The sequence below is a fragment of the Thyridium curvatum genome, assembly GCF_004353045.1.
Source record: "Thyridium curvatum strain D216 chromosome Unknown NODE_19_length_512963_cov_79.951035, whole genome shotgun sequence".
Classification (NCBI taxonomy): domain Eukaryota; kingdom Fungi; phylum Ascomycota; class Sordariomycetes; order Thyridiales; family Thyridiaceae; genus Thyridium; species Thyridium curvatum.
Window position 1 is genome coordinate 159,806 of NW_022156774.1, and position 18,085 is coordinate 177,890.

The window sequence follows — 18,085 nt, forward strand, 5'->3', positions numbered from 1 at the left end:
GTGCGTCTCATAAGAAGCCAGGCGAAAGAGTTTGGCCCCCATCACTCGCACCCCTTCTCTTCTCCAGCTTTGCTTCCCACGCGACAGCCATGCCACATGGTTTGAGTTCTGCCGCCAAGGTTTAGCTCCCGCGTCGTCGTCGTTGTGTCGTATATCATAGGGCTGCCTCCTCTCGTACCCCTGATTACCAAATCGTGAGCTCGCAGGCAGTGCTTTATAATCGTGCAGACTCTTTCTTTCCAGCTTGCAGGGACGTCGTCACGATTCCTGTTTTGCTCTCCAAGAAGCAGCAGCGGAAACAAGATGCGTCGACAGGCTTTCAGGCCTGGCGGTAGACCGTCTGGCTTAGACGTCTATGCCATCCTCATGCTCGTCCTCCTCCCCCTCTGCGCATGCTCCCCATTCCCCCAGCCCGACTCCTTCGCCATGCTGCCACCCACCGCCACCACATCATCATCCTCCTCCTCCAACGACGACGACCCTGCCGGCCCCCTCCAGCGCCGCGACCCAGACGAGCACGTCGTGCTGTGCGACTGCCACAGGGACGACAAGTACCTGTCCTCGCAGATGGCCTACTTCAAGCACCAGCCCAACGACAAGCCCGAGGACATCGCCATCGTCAGCACGCCGGCCGGCATGTCGCGCGTGTGGCCCAACGCGCAGACCAGCGGCCTCTTCACGGCCACGGGCGTCACCTTCACGGCCGACCTGGGCCCGCAGGTCGACGAGGGCCGGTTCGCGGGCCTCGGCCGCAACGACTACACGAGCTTCACGTGCTGGCGGCGGTGGCGGCAGGACCTCTACGTCTACGACGGGACGACGTGCTCGCAGGTGTACGACTGCACGCACGAGCTGGCGCCGGGTAAGTGGGCTGTGACTGCGTGTTTTTTTCGAATTCTGCTATGGCGAGGTTTTTTTTGATCCTTGGCTGACGGGGTTTCTGGTTTGACGAACAGCGAATGAGACAGTGGTGGGACCGACGTCGGTCCCGACTGGCAGTAACGGTGCGAGCTCTTCAGCAAAGGCGAAGAGCGGGCTGGCGCCTGGGGCAGAGGCGGCCATCATCGCTGGCGCGGTGGTCGGCATCCTCATCGCGGTCGTGGCTGGCGTGCTGCTCTTCCTGCGGTGGTATCGCCTCCGGCAGGGAGGGGATTCGGCCGAAGAGACAACTACCAAAGGAAAGAAGAGATGGGGTTTCTTGGCTATTCTGTTCAGGAAGAAGAAGGAGCAGCCTACCGAGACCAACGAGGCCCCGAACGAGGGAGAGAAGGACCCGATGGCCTTACCGGTGGGAGTGTACGAGCTGCACGGCAACTATCACGGGAATGAGATGTACGAAGAGATGTTTGACATGCTCGATGGAAACGCCAGGGCGGAGCTTGCGGGAAAGCGGCTGACTCGTGAGGCGAGGGATGCCAGGGAGGAGCCGAACGCAGGGGAGGAGGCGAGCAAAGAGGAAGAGCAAAGAGGAAGGGCCAAAGACGTAGTATAGCAAAGAGTAGCTGCTAATCTAACCCATAAAAACTAATAAACATAATAAACCTCGCCGAATAAGACCTTCCGTACTGCATTCGTGCCGTCACGATGTTTGCGAACACCCATTGACCGCCGCGGTCTCCGGTGAGAATGAGTCGACTATATCCGCAGGTAGGTGCTCTTGAGTTGCCCGGTTAGATTTCCAGCCAATGTCCAACAGGCTGTCTTGCGGAATCAAAACCGGACTGATCACAGATGCCCTGTCACATTTCACCAAGTCCCAACAAAGAACACACATTTCCCACAAAAGCATTGATAGAACGTTCAAAATCCCACGCTGATATTGCGTAGTGAAAGACAGAGAGTGCAGAAGGCTGCTTGGAAACTACAGAACTAGCAAAACATTTCCTGTCGCGATGATCGAGGCCCTGGTAGAAAAAGTAAGCAAAAATAAAAAGCATGCGGAAAGGCTGCGTAAACCGAAACCCTAATGGAAGCCATGGTAGGAAAAGTCAGCAAGAGTAAAGAGGATGGGGACAGTTTGCGTCGAACCAAACCCCAATCGAAGTGATCATTGAAAAAGAAGGCAAAGGTGGAAAGAAAGCACGAAAGTTGCATCCAGCTAAACCCATCGAAGTTACTGGAGAAAAGGCAGGCAAAAGGTGGAAAGACAGCGGGAAAATTCCATCGAAGCCAAACACTGATACTCCTGAACTGATACAAACGCAGAGACTGTCCCCCTTTCCTTATGTTTTTGTCTTTTTGTCTTTTAAACTTTTTTTCTTCTTCTTTCTTTCAGAAAAAAAAAAGGCAAGCAAGCAAGAAAGCAGACAGACAGACAAACAGACAAAAGCTTCATTGTCCAACGAGAAGCCTGACGCCAAAGTCCTCATCTAGTGACAGCGTGTCATTAGACTCTTCCTGGATCGTGTCAACGACGTCGCTCGCGACGGCAGCCACCGTGGGTGCCGCCAAGGGTGTGCCCGTGCGTGAGCGCTTCCTCGGCCTCGGGTCGCGGCTTGCCTTGTCAGGGCTCACTATCGTGCTCGCCGGGCTGGCCGAGGGGGCCTTCTTGTTGATCTTGCTACCCGCCGCTTTGCGGGCTCTAGATGCCGTCGATTTCGCTGCGCTTGTCTCCCTGCCGTTGCTGCCACCCGTAGAGGATTTTCTTGGGCGGCCGTTCGAAGAGACTGGGCCGGTAGCACCGGAGCCGTCACCGCCGCTGAAGTTGAAAGATGGGCATGGGATGCCCTCCGCTTGCACGACAGAGTTGAGGCCCAGCGCGGGTGGTACGTAGAAGATGGGCTGGTGGGCGGGGGCCCCGTTGCCCAAGTTGAAGATCTCTGTGGGGCAGACTGTGCGAGGGCCGCCAACGACGGCGAGGCTGGCTTCATGCGCGGGCCCGGGGTAGTTGTGATTATTGGAGAAGTTGGCTCGCTGGGCCGGGGTGCCGTTGCCCAAGTTGAAACTATCTGCTGGCGAGAATGTGACAGGAGGGCTTCCGGCGCCAATGGGACCGGTGTAGTTGTCATCATTGTTGTTATTGTCGCGGAGTTGGCCATTCCTCTTCCTGGGCTGAACTTCTGACGCTGGCAGCGGTACTAGATGATGGTCCACCAGTACATGCTGTGGCTCCGTTGATGCTGGTTGGATGGGCTGCCCTGTTGGGCTGCCAAAGATATATTGAGGGTCTGAAAGCGGAGTGATCAAGTCATTGGGCGCGTCTAAAGGTGCATGGCACAAGGTGTGAGCAAGACCCATCTGGAAAGGGGCTTATGCTTGTCTACGAGGCGTGACGTACCGAACTCAGGCATGATGTTATTAATATCGGGTCCAGTTGACACGCTTGTCGACTCTGTCAGAGGAGGGGTGTCGCTCTGGTCCTCGTTAAGGCTGGGGCCGGACAGGTGCATCGGCTCACCACTGCTGGCGAAGAGCTGGTCAAATTCATCGGGAGCGTCGGGCATGCTCTTGTCCTCGCGGGTGTGTTGGCCGAGCGAAGGCATGGCCGCGCCGAAGTTGGCTTGATCTCCCAGCCCAAGCACGTCCAAGTCGAGCTGGTTCGTGTCGCCTGCTATGCCGACGGGGGACATCTCCCAAGCCGGGTCTGTGCTTCGGCGGATCTGGAAAGGGGGCTGAGACGAGCCCATGGGATCGAAGCCGGTTTGGTTACCGGGCCCGAAGGTCTGGTTGGCGACCCAGCGCGGCACCGGAGCCGCTCCCGCTGGCGGAGCGTTGGCCGGCGGCTCCAGTTGGCCTTGTTGATAGGGAATGTGGCAATGGTACTGGCTGAACTCCGGCACAACGACTCCAGCGGTAGGCGGGGGGATGGGCTGAGGGCGCCTAGGGAAAGGTCTTCCTCGCGTGGCGGCGTTTGGCCATGCCACCAGCTTGAATCGAAGCATGCCTATTGAGAACACATGTTAGAGGAAACGCGACTCGGGAAGAGGGCCAAGAGTGCAAGAGGCCTAAGGGTAACAAGGATTCCGTACCCTGTGGGACATGATGCCAAGAAAATCCGACGACCGTCAGGACTCTATCAAAGGAGTTGGGATTAGATAGTTGGACAAAGCCTTCATCAATGATGACCTTGATGCGCCCGTTGTCATCGGCGGGATGGTGCGAGGACTTAAGCAGGGCCTCATAGAAGGCAGGGAACCTCAAGGTGTCATCGTTCCCATGTCTGGCGAGTAATCCTGGGTAGAAAGAGGTTAGCAAGAAAGAAAGATAATCAATTAACTGATGGGCGAGGCCGAAAGATATCTTACTGCTGATGTTTTCCATCACGACAGGCAATGTGATAGCGGCTACAGGTACAGTCTGGGCCCTGTTATGGTTCTGTGAGTCCGGCTGCTCACAGTATGATAGCGCTGGAAATAGTTACGTACGAAACGGTAATGCCATCGATCCTGATGCGGATATGATAGCTAGGGTCCCTGCCAAGTCGCTGCTGCAGGGCACGAGTGTGCTCGCTGATCTGGACAGGGCCCCAGTGTCTGGCCGCGATGCAAAACGGGGTTCCTGGATTGAGACTGGGCGTGAAAGTTTCCACCAGGGGATACTCATTTTCGTAGGCGGAATCTCGGTCCTGAACGAGATAGCATTCGGTCCGGAACTCGGGGGAAGGCCCTTGGGTATTGGGAAGCCCGATCAATTGGACGTCCCAGCTCTCGTAGCGCATCTTGAAATGACCTGTTGCTTGGAGGGGACGGAGATGATGGCTGTCGAGCGTAGTCGGGCAAGACGATGGGTTGTAAAGAACAGAGGTGATTTGGCGGATCTCTGGAACCAGGATAGATGGATGGAGAGCGGAAGGCTTTGCACAGGCAGAGGGCGACGTGCTACCTGCGTGCGATGGGGGATGGGGAGTGAGGGTGATATGAAGGAAGCGAATCCAAGTGAGTAGTAATGGAGTCCGGGTTGACAGCTTGGAACGTGGCGATTGTTGACGATTTAGAACATTGTACGCAGCAAGAAAGGAAGGGAGCAGGTTTAATGGCAGCCGACGACCTTCCGCGCACGGAGTGCGCTGATTATCTCCAATAGGTCGCGAGATCAGAAGCAAGAACAATAGGGCCTGCAACGCAGCTCAACATGTCAGTAGCAAATTGATTAGTCTTGCTCTCTGGGCATTCACGGTGGATTCTTTCCCAATTTTCAGAACAGAAGAACCTTTGGTTGAAAGGAAAGGGCTGGCCGGACATGAGACGTGGTCTGGTTGTAGGGCCGTGGCGGTCTTCGACGCTATCCAGGTTTTGCACCGTTTCTTCGAACGGGTTGATGCCTCTTTTCGGCCGTGCAGTCACGCGAAGGAGAAATTCCAGACCACAAGCTCGCGCGCAATGGCTGTCTTTCTATTGCAGCTACAGGTTATGTACAAAGCCTCTACCTCTCCACTACTCCTCCTGCTGGTAGGGTTCAGGGTCGCCAGGTGCTCTTGCCTAGAGGGCATGGTCAGCAATACAGCGCATCAGACAGAACTGGCGATGGTCGACTCACCCGAGGAACTCCAGAACCACCAAGCTCCCGTTCCAGACCACCCTCAAATTCTCGCGGGTACACGGGCTTGTCCGGGTAGGTCTGCTTGATGACAAAGAGGAGGCCGCAGAAAGCGGCGACGAAGACAGCGACCTGGACGAGACCCTTGCCGGGCGCAACCCAGGTGTACTCGTGGGGGGTGAACATGCCGAGGATGTCGTGGTCCTCGTGGACGGGCTCGCCGTAGTTCCTCCTCTCCTGCTTGTCCCACCAGTCGGCGTGAGGGTCGCGGAACTGCCGCTTGATCGGGGGAGGCTGGACGAAGCCACCGTTCTGGGGAAAAGGGCATCAATCAGCACATGTTCTCGACAAGAAGGCGTGCCGGAGCGTACCTGGTTGGGGTCCTCGGCCTCGGTCAGCGACGGGTAGGCGGGGTATTTCTGCTCGGTGATGGCGGGATCGTTGATCTGGCGAGGGATGAATGTCCGCTGCTGGACCATGGGGAGTCGTCGGGCGGCAACGGCAGCCTGCCGCAGAGGAGCTGCGCTAGCGACCCGGCGTGACAGCATCTGTTTTGGGCCAAGTCGAGGCGAGTGTCAGCTGGGCCGAGAGAAAGACGGCGGGAGATGCAGGAAATTCCAACGGGGCAGAGAGGGGCATGTGTCGAGGACAATTGACCTACCTTGGCCGAGTTGGGAGCCTCAATGCAGTCGGAAAAGGAAAGGGGGGTCCGAATGGTGATGGTCCTAGGACGTGTTGAATTTCGAGGTTGATGATGTTTGCCGAAGGAGTGATTGGCTCGGAAGCGGAAGTGCCTTGTTGCCTGAGGCTTGTTCGCGTCTGGATCTGCTCTTTGGGGGAAAGGACAGACACGTGATGCTTGGTAACAAGTACCTAAGAGGTTGTCAGGGCAAGTTAAGCCTTGCAAGTTTTGTACTTTTTTAAGCGGGGCGTGCTCTGGGAATGGAATTTGCACCAAAGCTGTGCTGTACCTTGGATTTTGTGGAGCTTTTCGTGACCTGGCAGGGGGAGCGTTTCTTTCACCTGCAACCTCCGCAGGTACCTAACTACCTAATGCACCTGCTAGCTCCGTATCCTCAGTCAGCAGTTCCATGGAGAGGCGACCCACCAGAGTGAATGCCTGGAAGAACTCCGGGCTCTTCTTACAGCACTGAGCACTGGGCAGTCTGGCACCCACGCACACGCCGCGCCAGCCAGCAGTAGCTCCAAAGGCGGCAATGCTTGCTACGTGAATTTCGAGATTTTCAAACTTTTGCTAGCAACCCACGACTCTCGATCCTTTTTCCCACCTGGCCAGCCACACAGGGCTCCGAGCATGCCCAAATCCCAAATGAGACATCCTTGAGCTTCCACCTTTCTCCCGACATCATTTCCAGCTCGTCAAATGCAAATTTGGTCGAGATCGCGGTCCCTCCTCCCTCCCTCCACCCACCAAAAACTATGACGGGGATCGCGTCTCCCGGACCAACGCAGACAACCCCAGGTCCTGACGAGGCTTCCGCCAGCCAAAATGGCCACCTCGACGCGCAAATCTCATCGCCAAAACCCCTGGAAGCCAACGGGATCGAGGACGAGGCCGAGGTCGAACCACCACAGTTATTAAATTCTCCCGAGATAACCAAGGCTGCCCCAGACCGTGTCAGCCCCGAGCCCAAGGCCGAGTCCGACCACCATGATGACGAACCCCAGACCAATGGCCATGCCCACCACGATGAATCCGAAGATGACGGGCGACCTTCCAAGAGGCGCCGAGTGCAGGACCCGACTACACCTCCCAAGCCCACCACGCCTCGTCGTCCCAAGCCTATATCTCCGCCATGGAAGAGGATCGAGGCCGAAGGCCCCACGTCTTTCACCGAGGGCGGCAGGCGGAAGTCTGGCCGCATCAACACAGTCCCCCTGGAAATGCAAAGCAGCGCGAAGCGGATAACGCGTCGGGCCCTGCACGGCACAAAGGGCGAAGACGTGAAGGCCAAGCCGGCCGCTGCCCAACCGCCCCCTCGCGGTGCTAACACAGCTACAGCTGCCTCGCGACGGCCAGCCTCTGCCGGCAAGGCGGCAGCCGCAAAGAGCGCTCCGCCTACCAGGACATCTTCACGCCGCGCACCGCCACCACCACCGCCCCCTCAAGAAACCAAATATACCTCTCGAACGCGACGACGGTCACCCCCACCCCCGCCCCCTACGACTTCTCCACGAGCAGGCACGCGACGGAGCTCCCGCCAGACACGCGACCATGCCACGCCCGCCCAGTCGTCGTCACGGCACGAGCTTAAGGAGGAGGTGCCGACGCGCATGACTCCCCGGATCAAGTTGCGGTTTAGATCATCGACAATCCCTCTCATCCACCCGGACCAAGCGAAAGTAAAGCCCAAGATCGGGCCTTCCTTCGAGGAATACTTCGAGACCGCGGGAGATGTCCCGGTGGAGGAGGGCGGCCTTATGGCCTCCGAGGATGGCCCGCGTATCACGGACGAGGTCGCCGTGGAGGAGGCGGCCATTATGACGCGTATTGAGCAGGAGGCGGAGGAGGGCGGTATCTTGGCTGTGGGGAAATGCTCTGCCTTTGCACCCGAGCCCGTGGAGGAGCCACCGCGACAATGGGCACACATGGACCACCTTGTCAAGGCCATGGCCAACTTCAGGAGGCTGCTGCTGATCGAGCAGAACCGCCACCGTGCAACGGCAAAGAAGCTTGCCGAGGCCTGCCGCGAAGAATGGAGGAGGAGGCAGCCAAAGACCCAAGAAGAGATCGAGGAAGAGGCGCGTCGCCTCTGGCAAGGCCGGTACCGCCTTGTCGCCAAGGCCATGTTTGGCACTTGGGAGAACGTCAAGGCCGAGATCAACCGCCGCCGCTTGGAGGAATGGGAGGCAGAGGAGCAGAAGAGAGTGCAAGCAGCGCTGCAGGAGGTTGTTGCCGTCTCTCAACAGAAACTGGCTGCCCGACAGCTTCACCTTGACTCGGAGGACGTTTCTACCATGGATGGCTTTGACGATATGACCGACGACGAAGACGAGGATGAAGACTCACTCGTTGCTTCTGACGCAGACATGGACTCCAATGCCGATTCGGACGATGACGAAGACAACATGTCCTCCTCGGAGGATGAGGAGGATGCCAAGTCAATGCTCTCTGACGAGGGCCTTACCCAAGAGCAGCTACGCGAGAAGTATGCAAACCTTCCAAGCCTTGTAAAGGCCGACACGGAGGGCAATGGCGACGATGAAGATGTGGCAGAGGGACAGACTGAGGCTGGGACCGAGGCGGCAGACGACGACACTAGTGATGAATCAGTGGATATGGACGACGATATGGGCTCGACCGACATGGACAGCGACGATGGCGAAGAGGGCTCGGACGGTGATGCGGAGGACTCGGATTCCGAGTCCGACGCGGGACAGTCTGGCCTCCTTGGGCTTTTCTTTGGCAAGTCAGAGTTGAAGAAGATGAACGAAGAAGCTCCGGAGGACGCCGACATGTCAGAAATACCCGCCGAGGCTGATGTTGAGATGCTTGACGCGGAGCCGGCCCAAGAATCGCATCCTAGTAACGGGGCTGCCGAAGAGACCCAAGAGTCAGAGCAAAAGCCTTTGGATGAGACGCAAGCAACTCCTGCGCATAACGAAACGACACCTGGACAGGTCGCAGCCGCTGAGCAAGCAGCTGAAGTCCCTCTTACGAATGGCACAGCTGAGTCCGAGACGCACACGCAAGCACAAGCCGAGGAGGTGCGGGAGAAGAAGACCGAGCCGGAAAAGTCCGCGACAGGCGACGAAGATACCTCTACTCAGACAACACTGCATCCAGACACCGCTGAGGCGAACGTCGTAGACACTGCGGCGAAGGCCGATGTAGATGTGGAGATGACAGATGTGATACCCAAGGAATCGACACCCGATGTGCCCGAAGTGGAAGTCACCGCTCCTGCCTCCGATGCCAAGCAGCACAGTCCCGAGACCGACGCCGTTACCAACGTCGTTAGTCCGGACCGAAGCCCTTCCCCGCGGACCTCCGATACCAAGCCTTCCGAGGTTGACACGACGTCTTCCGTTGAACTGCTCGGCCCTCCCAAGGAGACGAGTAGGTCTACGTCTCCGCAGGGATCTGGGCCCAAAACCGAGATCCCCTTCCTCCTACGTGGGACATTGCGAGAGTACCAGCACTACGGCTTGGACTGGCTCGCTGGGTTGTATGCCAACAACACCAACGGTATCTTGGCCGACGAGATGGGCCTGGGCAAGACCATCCAGACCATCGCCCTGCTGGCTCATCTTGCGTGTCACCATGAGGTCTGGGGTCCGCACTTGGTCATTGTGCCGACCTCTGTCATGCTCAACTGGGAGATGGAGTTCAAGAAGTGGTGTCCGGGCTTCAAGATCCTCACCTACTATGGCAACCAGGACGAGAGGAAGCGGAAGCGGCAAGGCTGGACAAACGACGATATATGGAACGTGTGCATTACGTCTTACCAGATGGTCCTGCAGGATCAACAGGTCTTCAAGAGGCGCAAGTGGCACTACATGATTCTCGACGAGGCGCACAATATCAAGAACTTCAAGTCTCAGCGATGGCAAACGTTGCTGGGATTCAACACGCACTCCCGGCTCTTGTTGACGGGTACCCCGCTACAAAACAACCTCACAGAGCTGTGGTCGCTTCTGTTCTTCCTCACGCCTTCCGAGGATGGCGTCGGTGGCTTTGCGGATCTGCAGGAGTTCCACGAGTGGTTCGGCAAGCCAGAATCTCAAATCCTCGAGAGCGGCCGCGAGCAGATGGACGAGGAAGCGCGCGCGCTGATTGCCAAGCTGCACCAGGTCCTCCGGCCTTATCTGCTGCGTCGTCTCAAAGCCGACGTGGAGAAGCAGATGCCGGCCAAGTACGAGCATGTCGAGTTCTGCAGACTCTCCAAGCGCCAGCGCGAACTCTACGACGGCTTCCTGTCTCGTACCGATACGCGCGCGACCCTGGCGTCGGGCAACTACCTGTCCATCATCAATTGCCTGATGCAGCTTCGCAAGGTCTGCAACCACCCCGATCTCTTCGTGGACCGGCCAATCATGACTTCATTCCGGATGGCGAAATCGGTCGCTGCAGAGTACACCTATACGGAGCTCGAGGTCCAACGCAGGCTCAAGCCGGACCCGATGAGCCTCGTCAGTCTTGACTTTTTGAACCTGATCCCGACCCGGCACGAGGACGTGTCCGATATCACCGCCACCGCGATTTTCCAGCTGAGCTCTGACAGAACTCTGATGGATCTCAGGGAGGCACAGCGGGCACGAGCCCAGCAAGCCAACGTTGAGCATGATCCTAGAACCGTACGCTCCAACATGGTGTACCTTGAGAGCGGGGCGAGATGGAGACGGTTCGAGGAGCTCCAGCACGCCGTCTACCTGAACGCCCTGCGACGCCAACAGCGCCCCATCTATGGCAAGAGGCTTCTAGACTTCCTCACCATTGGCCTCAATCAGCGACCGTACAAGCCACGCCCCCGCGTCCCTAAGAAGGTCATGGAGTGGTTTGAGAACGACTCTTTTCTGCTGCGCAATATGATCCCCACCCTCGAGCGCCGCGCCGACTCGATGGAGATGATGATTACAAAGTTTGCCTGCGCCACCCCTGCGGTGGTCACGCGAGACATGCACGAACTCATCTTGGGCCGTAAAGGCGTCGAGGCGTTCCAGGACGACGACCTTAAATTGGCTGCGCCGGTCAAGTATGTGCCCTTCATGGACAAGAAGCGCCTTGCAGATCCCTGGCACGAGGCACGAATGCGCCTGAGCATCCAGTTCCCCGACAAGCGCCTCTTGCAATACGACTGCGGCAAGCTGCAAGCGCTCGACCGACTGCTGCGCAAGCTCCAGGCCGGCGGCCACCGGGCGCTCATCTTCACGCAGATGACCAAGGTGCTCGACATCCTCGAGCAGTTCCTCAACATCCACGGACACAAGTACCTCCGGCTCGACGGCGCGACCAAGGTGGAGCAGCGGCAGATCCTGACGGACCGGTTCAACCACGACCCGCGCATCCTGTGCTTCATCCTGTCGACGCGGTCGGGCGGCCTGGGCATCAACCTGACGGGCGCCGACACGGTCATCTTTTACGACCAGGACTGGAACCCGGCCATGGACAAGCAGTGCCAGGACCGGTGCCACCGCATCGGGCAGACGCGCGACGTGCACATCTACCGGCTGGTCAGCGAGCACACGATCGAGGCCAACATCCTGCGCAAGGCGTCGCAGAAGCAGATGCTCGACGACGTGGTGATCCAGGAGGGCGAGTTCACGACCGACTACTTCAACAAGCTCTCGGTGCGCGATGTCATCGGCGACGAGGACGTGGCCGGCGACGCGGGTCTCTTGGGGGAGAGCGACGCGGCGGCCAACGCGGCCATGGACCGCGTGCTGGGCGGAGTCGAGACGAGCGACGCGCGCACGGCGGGGCGGGCGCTCGAGCAGGCCGAGGACAAGGAGGACGTCACGGCGGCGCGGGCGGCGGAGAAGGAGTTCACGCAGGACGACGCCGACTTTGCGGAGAAGGCGACGCCCGGGGCGACGGGGTCGGGGGTGTCGAGCGTCGTGGGGCAGGGCACGCCGCGCGAGGGGTCGGCCGCGCCGGGTAGATCTGGGCTCGGGCTGTTTGCCGAGTCTGCTGCTGACGCTGCTGGCGATAATGGTGGTGTCCATGCGGCAGAGGCAGAAGAGCCCGAGTACAATGCCTGGGGCGGGCGGGTGCGTACCATCGACGACTACATGCTCGGCGTCATGGCGGAGCAGCTGCGGGGCACGCCGCTGGAGCTGCCCAAGGACAAGAAGAAGGGGAAGAGCAAGAGGAAGAGGGACCACCGGAAGCGGTGAGGTGTTTGTTTGGTTGGGTGATTTGTGAGTAGTGTGTGTATGAGTACGATGTGAGGGAGGGAGAGAGGGAGAGGAAGGGCGAATGAAGTCAAAAATGGAGAGAGGAGAGAGAGGAGACGAGAGAAGAGGAACATGGCCTGCCTTTCATTGTTTTTCTTGTATCATATGGCATCTTTGGGCGGCGTAGCTCTTCGTTTTCTCTGCTGTACTGGGGAAATGGTGAAGAGAAGAGAGTGGGGTGTTCGTTTGATGCCTTCCTATCCTTACAGATGGAGGAGAGACGAGACGAGGCGTTGCATGTAGAACTGAGGGCCTGGGAACGGAGTTTTGGGTTCGTTCTTTTGCATCGACGCGTTGCGGACATCGTATTTGTAGTTCAGCATGAAGGGGCAGGGTCTTGACGAGAAAAACACACATTAATGACTGTAATTCTTCTTCCGCTTACAGGAGATGTCACCGAGGTGGAACAGTTTGAAGTGAGTGAGATGAGTAAAACGCTCCCCCGTGGCAATGGCGTTGGATGTTTGATTTGAACTGAAAGGTAATGGAATAAATCGGTCTACCCTAAGCTGTCGTGAAGATGAAAGAGAAAAAAAGATCGAATATCGTCAAGTTGGGTATCTGTTTTTGCGTTGGCATCAAAATAAAAGTGATCGTCTCATCTCATGCTCCCCAAAATTCTTCTTCTCTCCATAAATCATAACAAAGAATGTTTCCATCCAACTTCATCACACTCCACTCAAAACGCCGCATTGCTCCTCCTCGTCTCCCCAGCCAGCAGGACGTTGTACTCGCTGCGCTTGCGGATCAGGAACGCGATGCCCAGCATGAAGTCCGTGTCGTAGCGGCCCCGCGGCAGCTGCATCAGCGGCCGGACGACCCTGCCCGCGAGCCGCTCGGCCGTCATGTCGTTGGCCTGCGCGGCGTCGGCGACGGCGCCCCACAGGCCGAGCAGCAGCTTGAGCAGGCTGCGGGCGGCGCTGCCGCGCACCCCCTCGAGCGCCTCCTCCCAGAAGTCGATGCACTGCTCGTGCCGCGTGGCGTGGGTGCCCGGCTGCGAGGCCTGGCGCGACAGCGCGATCCAGCGCTTGGCGACGGCCTCGGGCACGAGCGGCTTGGGCAGCTCCGCGAGGAAGTGCAGGATCAGGGCCGCGGCGTCGTGCACCGAGAACTCGGGCTCCGGGCCGTCGAGGTCCGGCGAGCAGCAGTCGCGGTCTGCGCCGGGGGACGGGGGCAGCGCGTACTCAAAGTCCTCGCCGTAGTGCGGCGGGCGGCTGAAGGCGTCGCGCAGGCGCCGCAGCGTCGACGGGTCCGCGTCGAGGCCGAAGATGTCGGGCTCCTCGACGCCGCGGCCCCAGGTCTTGATGTAGGTGTACGACTTCCAGACGCACAGGGGGAATTCGCGCGTCGAGGTGCCGCCGCTGGAGCCCGAGTGGCGCGTGCGGGCGGAGCCGCGGGCGAGGCGCATCGACTTCTGCAGGGTGACGCCGAAGACGGCGCCCGGCGGGCCGAGGGGCGTCAGGGCGTCCGGGTCCCGGTCATCTTCTGCTATGGCGGCGCGGTGGTCGTCGCCGCGGAAGAGGGGCAGCTTGTTCCGGATGGAGAGGGAGAGGCGGCGGGTGCTGCTGCGGCGGGTCGGGACGGGCGCGGTGGGGCTGGAGCTGGAGCTCGCGGGGGAGAGGTTCTCCTCGTTGGTGGCGTTGGTGTTGTTGGAGGATGTGGTGGCGGTGGATGCGGATGACCGGCGCGGCGGGCTGCTGCTTTTGTTGGTGTTGCTAGTGGTGCTCTGCTGGTTGCTGGCCGAGTCTGACAAGGCGTTGCGCATGTGCCCAAAGAACCGGGTCACCCGGTTGCTCTTCTTGCTCGCCGTGGTCGCCGCCGTGCTCGGCGAGACGGAGGGTGACCGCTCGGCCGTGATGCGCACGCTGTAGACGTTCTCCGGCCCGCAGTAGAGCTTCTCCATCGTCATCTGCGATTGCGGCTGCGGCGGCGGCGGCGGCGGCGGGGTCCAGTGGTTCAGGGTGCGCAGGGAGCTGTGCCGGCCGGGCACGGGAGGCGCGCGGGGCGGGACGTCGAACAGCGGCGGGCGCGGCCGCCGCGAGGCAGACGACGGCGGGCGGCTGTTGCTGTAGACGCTGGCGCCGCCGGCGTAGTCGGCGATGCTGCTGGGCGCAGGGCTGAAGCAGCGGTCAAAGGTGGGGGACATGACGGAGCTGCGGAGCGAGTTCATGCGCGCGGGCGCCTTGGGCGGCGGCGTGGGCGCGCGGTCGTGCAGCTCGTCGAGCTCGTCGAGGAGCTCGTCGATCTCGTTGATGGGGAGGTGCAGGCGGGCCGGCGGGATGGGCGGGGAGCCGGGTTGTTGCTGCTGCTGCTGCTGCTGCTGCTGCTGCGGTTCGTCTTTAAAGGCCGGGAAGGCCGGCTCGTCGTTGACGTCGATGGCGCTGTCGGGGGCGGTGTCGCCGTTGGAGGACGACGACGACTGGCGGGCCTCGGCCTCGTTCTCGTCCGCGCACTGGTCGACGCCGAGGACGATGGCCGAGTCGTTGGCCTGGGCCTGCAGGGCGTCGAGGTAGGTCTGCAGGCTATAGGCGACGCTGCCGGGCTTGACGCCGCCGCGGTAGCGGGTGGTCAGGTGGCGGATCTCGGCGAGGACGCGCGACAGCTCGTCCCTGGCTTCCGGGTCGAGGACGAAGGCGTCGATGGCGGCTTGTCGTTCTTCCTCGGTCTGGCCTGGGGTGCCGATGCGGGTCGAAGTTCTTTTAATGGGTGACCAACAAAGACCTCGTCAGCATTTTCTTGGTCCTTTACGTTTGTGCTTTGCCCTTTGGGTGGCGGTGTGTGTATATTTTGTGATTTTAATGTGGGAGGGGGGCATGTAAGGTAAGGTAGGGGTCGGAGCTGTCATGTCATTGTGGTGTGTGTGTTGGTGCGGTGATCCCTGTCTATTAACAGGTAGGGGTTTGTTTCAAAAAACCAGGAAATCACCGATGAACAGCAAAAGAGTGGTACTGCCAGGGCAGGCAAGCAAGCAGGGAAACACTGGGAAACACTCACATGCCGACCAGGTCGAGGGCCAATCCCAGGGCCGACTTGTAACCCTCGAGGGTCCAGCGCAGCTTGGCCATGTGCTGGCGGGTGGCCATCCAGCGGAAGCGCTTGTCGGCGGGGGACAGCTCGGGCCCGTTGAGCACGTTGACGTAGTGGCCGAGCTCGCTGACGATGGTGCAGCAGTCGCGCAGCAGGGGCGGCGCGCTGTCGGCGAGGCCGGCGGGCAGGTCGGCGGCGTCGTCCCTGAGCAGCTCGAGGACGCGGTCGAGGGACTGCAGCTCGCCGGCGATGCCGTCGAGGTCGGAGCGGGCCTCACGCACCTCGCGGACGAAGGCGTGGACGGCGGCTGAGGTCTTTTCCACGGCGGTGCCCACGGCGAAGCAGCCGGCGGTTATGGATCTGTTGGCAGGAGAGAGAGAGAGAGCGCGAGCTGTTAGCCATCGTTCCATGTCTCCATGGTCCAGAAGTCTAGGCACACAGGCAAAGAAATGAGAGACTCACATCCACTCCATGTCCATGTTGTGCGTGTTGGCCGTGACGATGTGACGGACACGGACATCAGGCAAGCCACCTAATCAACCACTTCGGAAAGGGAACCTCGAGAGAGGTGGGCATCCGGAGAGGGATGCTGGCCTGGTAATATTAAAGAAAGGAAGGGGACAGGGACAGGCGGAGTCGTCCCCGTGCAACCTTGGCGGTACGGAGATGGAGTCCATTACCAGTCAGCCAGTCCAGAGTAAGCTTTGTGACCCTGGCCCATGCAAGACAAGACCATGCAAGTCCCTCAAGACGCGGGACCCCCAGCTGAGTGGAAGTACACACACACACACCATCTTCTGGGCCACGGATCTCCTCCTGTCTGGATCGCGGGATTACTGAGGAAAAGGGACTTTTAAGTGGAGACGGCTCTGCGATACTCGCCGTAACCACTGCCAAAATCTGGCCAAGCTCCGGTGCTACCGCCCGCTAGCGACCAATCCGGACAGCCTGTGGCGACCTGGGACTGGCCACGGATCAGCGAGGCCTGCACTGAATGGCTTCGCTAAACCCTTCTGTAATTTAGCGTCGCAGTGATAAGGACGGCAAGACGGGTGTTGGTCCAGCTCCAGCTCTGTGATCAGCATCTCCAACTCCAAAACTCCCCATTATGAGTGCTTGTGCACAAGAATGATCGGCGCAAAGCTCCTCTCGAAATGAGGGGGGACAGCCGAGGATCCTGATGGACTCTATCATATGCCAGTCTCGGCGTTACATCCATCCAAGCCATTGCGACCACAAGACCACCACTAACTACCTACGTATTGAGCTACTTTTCTCTGCTGCGGCATCTCGGTCCCTTCGGAGAGAGTTGTGTCGAAGGGTGTCGAGGGCGTGCGCAGGTGCACAAACAACCAATGCCACCTCCCCTTCCCAGCCAAGGTGCCGAATGCACATGCACCGCACGCACAACGTTCCGACCAGATGAGGGGGAGAGAGAGAAGGAGTGCAACGACACCACCCCCGGCAATCACTTGACAGCCAAACCCCACGCCTCCTCCTCCTAGCCGCGAAGAGGCAAGCCTGCTCCTCTCGATCCCCGCTCCTCGACCAGGGATTCCGCAACCTGGACCGCTGCCGCGCCGCCCCCCTAACAATCTTCTGATTCCTCATCACGGGCGCTGTCGTCCGCATTGGGAAGAAGAGACGATCAGATATTCAATATTGGCAGATCGGCTGCCAATCAGGGCTCTGACGTAACGAATGGTAGAGCGGTCGAGACCGTCTCCTTCTTGTCCGAGTGCACTTTCACGCAGTGATTACTCGATTCAGAGAAATGCCCAGACAAGGAATAAGTCTGGTCCGTGCAATCGAAACGTCCAGCATCAAGTGCTTCCTTGAGGTACGCCAGACATGCCCCTTGTGGACATCTTCTTGCGGCTGCTCGTCCGAGAAGATCGTTTCACAGGGCGCAGGTCGCTTACCAACAATCGGGCAAAGGATCTATCTGGCTGATCTACTGCGACGTCAAGTACTCACATACATCAAAAGTAAAAGACGGCACGAAGGACCAGACCAGCGTCGTCGCTCGCTACCATGCAGTCAGCAAGCCACCGCTCGTTCAGGGACCATTCCCCGCGCACCATCTGGCCCTCTTGCGTGGCCCACACGTACCACTGGAATAATAAGCACCGCCTGTTCAATCGGAAAGCCAGGAAAGCTTTCTCGTCCTTGGGACCTTATGCACCATTGGGAAGAGGTGCTGTTGTGCCTGGCTAGTTTCGCTCCAGTTAGTCAGCCGTTGCGCCGTCCATCTCTTCATTTAATGCCGGACCACGGCATTTCCTGGGACCTAACCATCACAGTTTGCTTCTGGAAGCATCGCCGGCGACTAAACAGCAGCACTAGACTCGACATATGTCAGTGTATCGTGCACATATTTCGTACATGTATCCGTGCTCGTATTGTATTTCTCCATCCAAAGAGCCCTGTCTCGCTTGTAGCGAAGAGCATCCGCACTCCGGCAATTCCCCCCCGGTGATAACGGGTGATGAGCACGCGCGGTGGCTCGTGCTGCCCATCACTTGTTTCAGCCCCCGGTTCGCACTGATGCGGTGACGCGATGATTGCCGGTCCCGAGAAAGAGGCGGACGAACACCAACTGTGGAACCCTCCCCGCCACTGGTAAGGAGATATCATGGCCTTTCTCTGCTTGTCCCTGTACGTA

At 59.2% G+C, this 18,085-nt stretch overlaps 5 protein-coding genes across 5 annotated transcripts; 2 read left to right on the plus strand and 3 right to left on the minus strand.

The window, feature by feature from the left end:
- Positions 1–426: 426 nt before the first annotated feature.
- On the plus strand, positions 427–1,492 carry E0L32_004119 (uncharacterized protein; the record flags this gene model as incomplete). The annotated part of the gene is made up of 2 exons (XM_031138495.1): positions 427–862; positions 957–1,492. The coding sequence occupies 2 exons, from the start codon at positions 427–429 to the stop codon at positions 1,490–1,492; spliced, it is 972 nt and encodes a 323-aa protein (XP_030997835.1).
- Positions 1,493–2,331: 839 nt separating this feature from the next.
- On the minus strand, positions 2,332–4,657 carry E0L32_004120 (uncharacterized protein; the record flags this gene model as incomplete). The annotated part of the gene is made up of 5 exons (XM_031138496.1): positions 2,332–3,200; positions 3,278–3,883; positions 3,969–4,172; positions 4,245–4,303; positions 4,365–4,657. 5 exons carry the CDS (start codon positions 4,655–4,657, stop codon positions 2,332–2,334), a joined length of 2,031 nt encoding a protein of 676 aa, XP_030997836.1.
- A 715-nt stretch (positions 4,658–5,372) lies between these two features.
- Positions 5,373–6,023, minus strand: E0L32_004121 (uncharacterized protein; the record flags this gene model as incomplete). The annotated part of the gene is made up of 3 exons (XM_031138497.1): positions 5,373–5,417; positions 5,476–5,787; positions 5,847–6,023. The coding sequence occupies 3 exons, from the start codon at positions 6,021–6,023 to the stop codon at positions 5,373–5,375; spliced, it is 534 nt and encodes a 177-aa protein (XP_030997837.1).
- An 892-nt stretch (positions 6,024–6,915) lies between these two features.
- E0L32_004122 (uncharacterized protein) lies at positions 6,916–12,333 on the plus strand (the record flags this gene model as incomplete). Its single annotated transcript, XM_031138498.1, has 1 exon — positions 6,916–12,333. The coding sequence occupies one exon, from the start codon at positions 6,916–6,918 to the stop codon at positions 12,331–12,333; it is 5,418 nt and encodes a 1,805-aa protein (XP_030997838.1).
- Positions 12,334–13,072: 739 nt separating this feature from the next.
- On the minus strand, positions 13,073–15,830 carry E0L32_004123 (uncharacterized protein; the record flags this gene model as incomplete). The annotated part of the gene is made up of 2 exons (XM_031138499.1): positions 13,073–15,089; positions 15,388–15,830. The coding sequence occupies 2 exons, from the start codon at positions 15,828–15,830 to the stop codon at positions 13,073–13,075; spliced, it is 2,460 nt and encodes an 819-aa protein (XP_030997839.1).
- Positions 15,831–18,085: the final 2,255 nt, after the last annotated feature.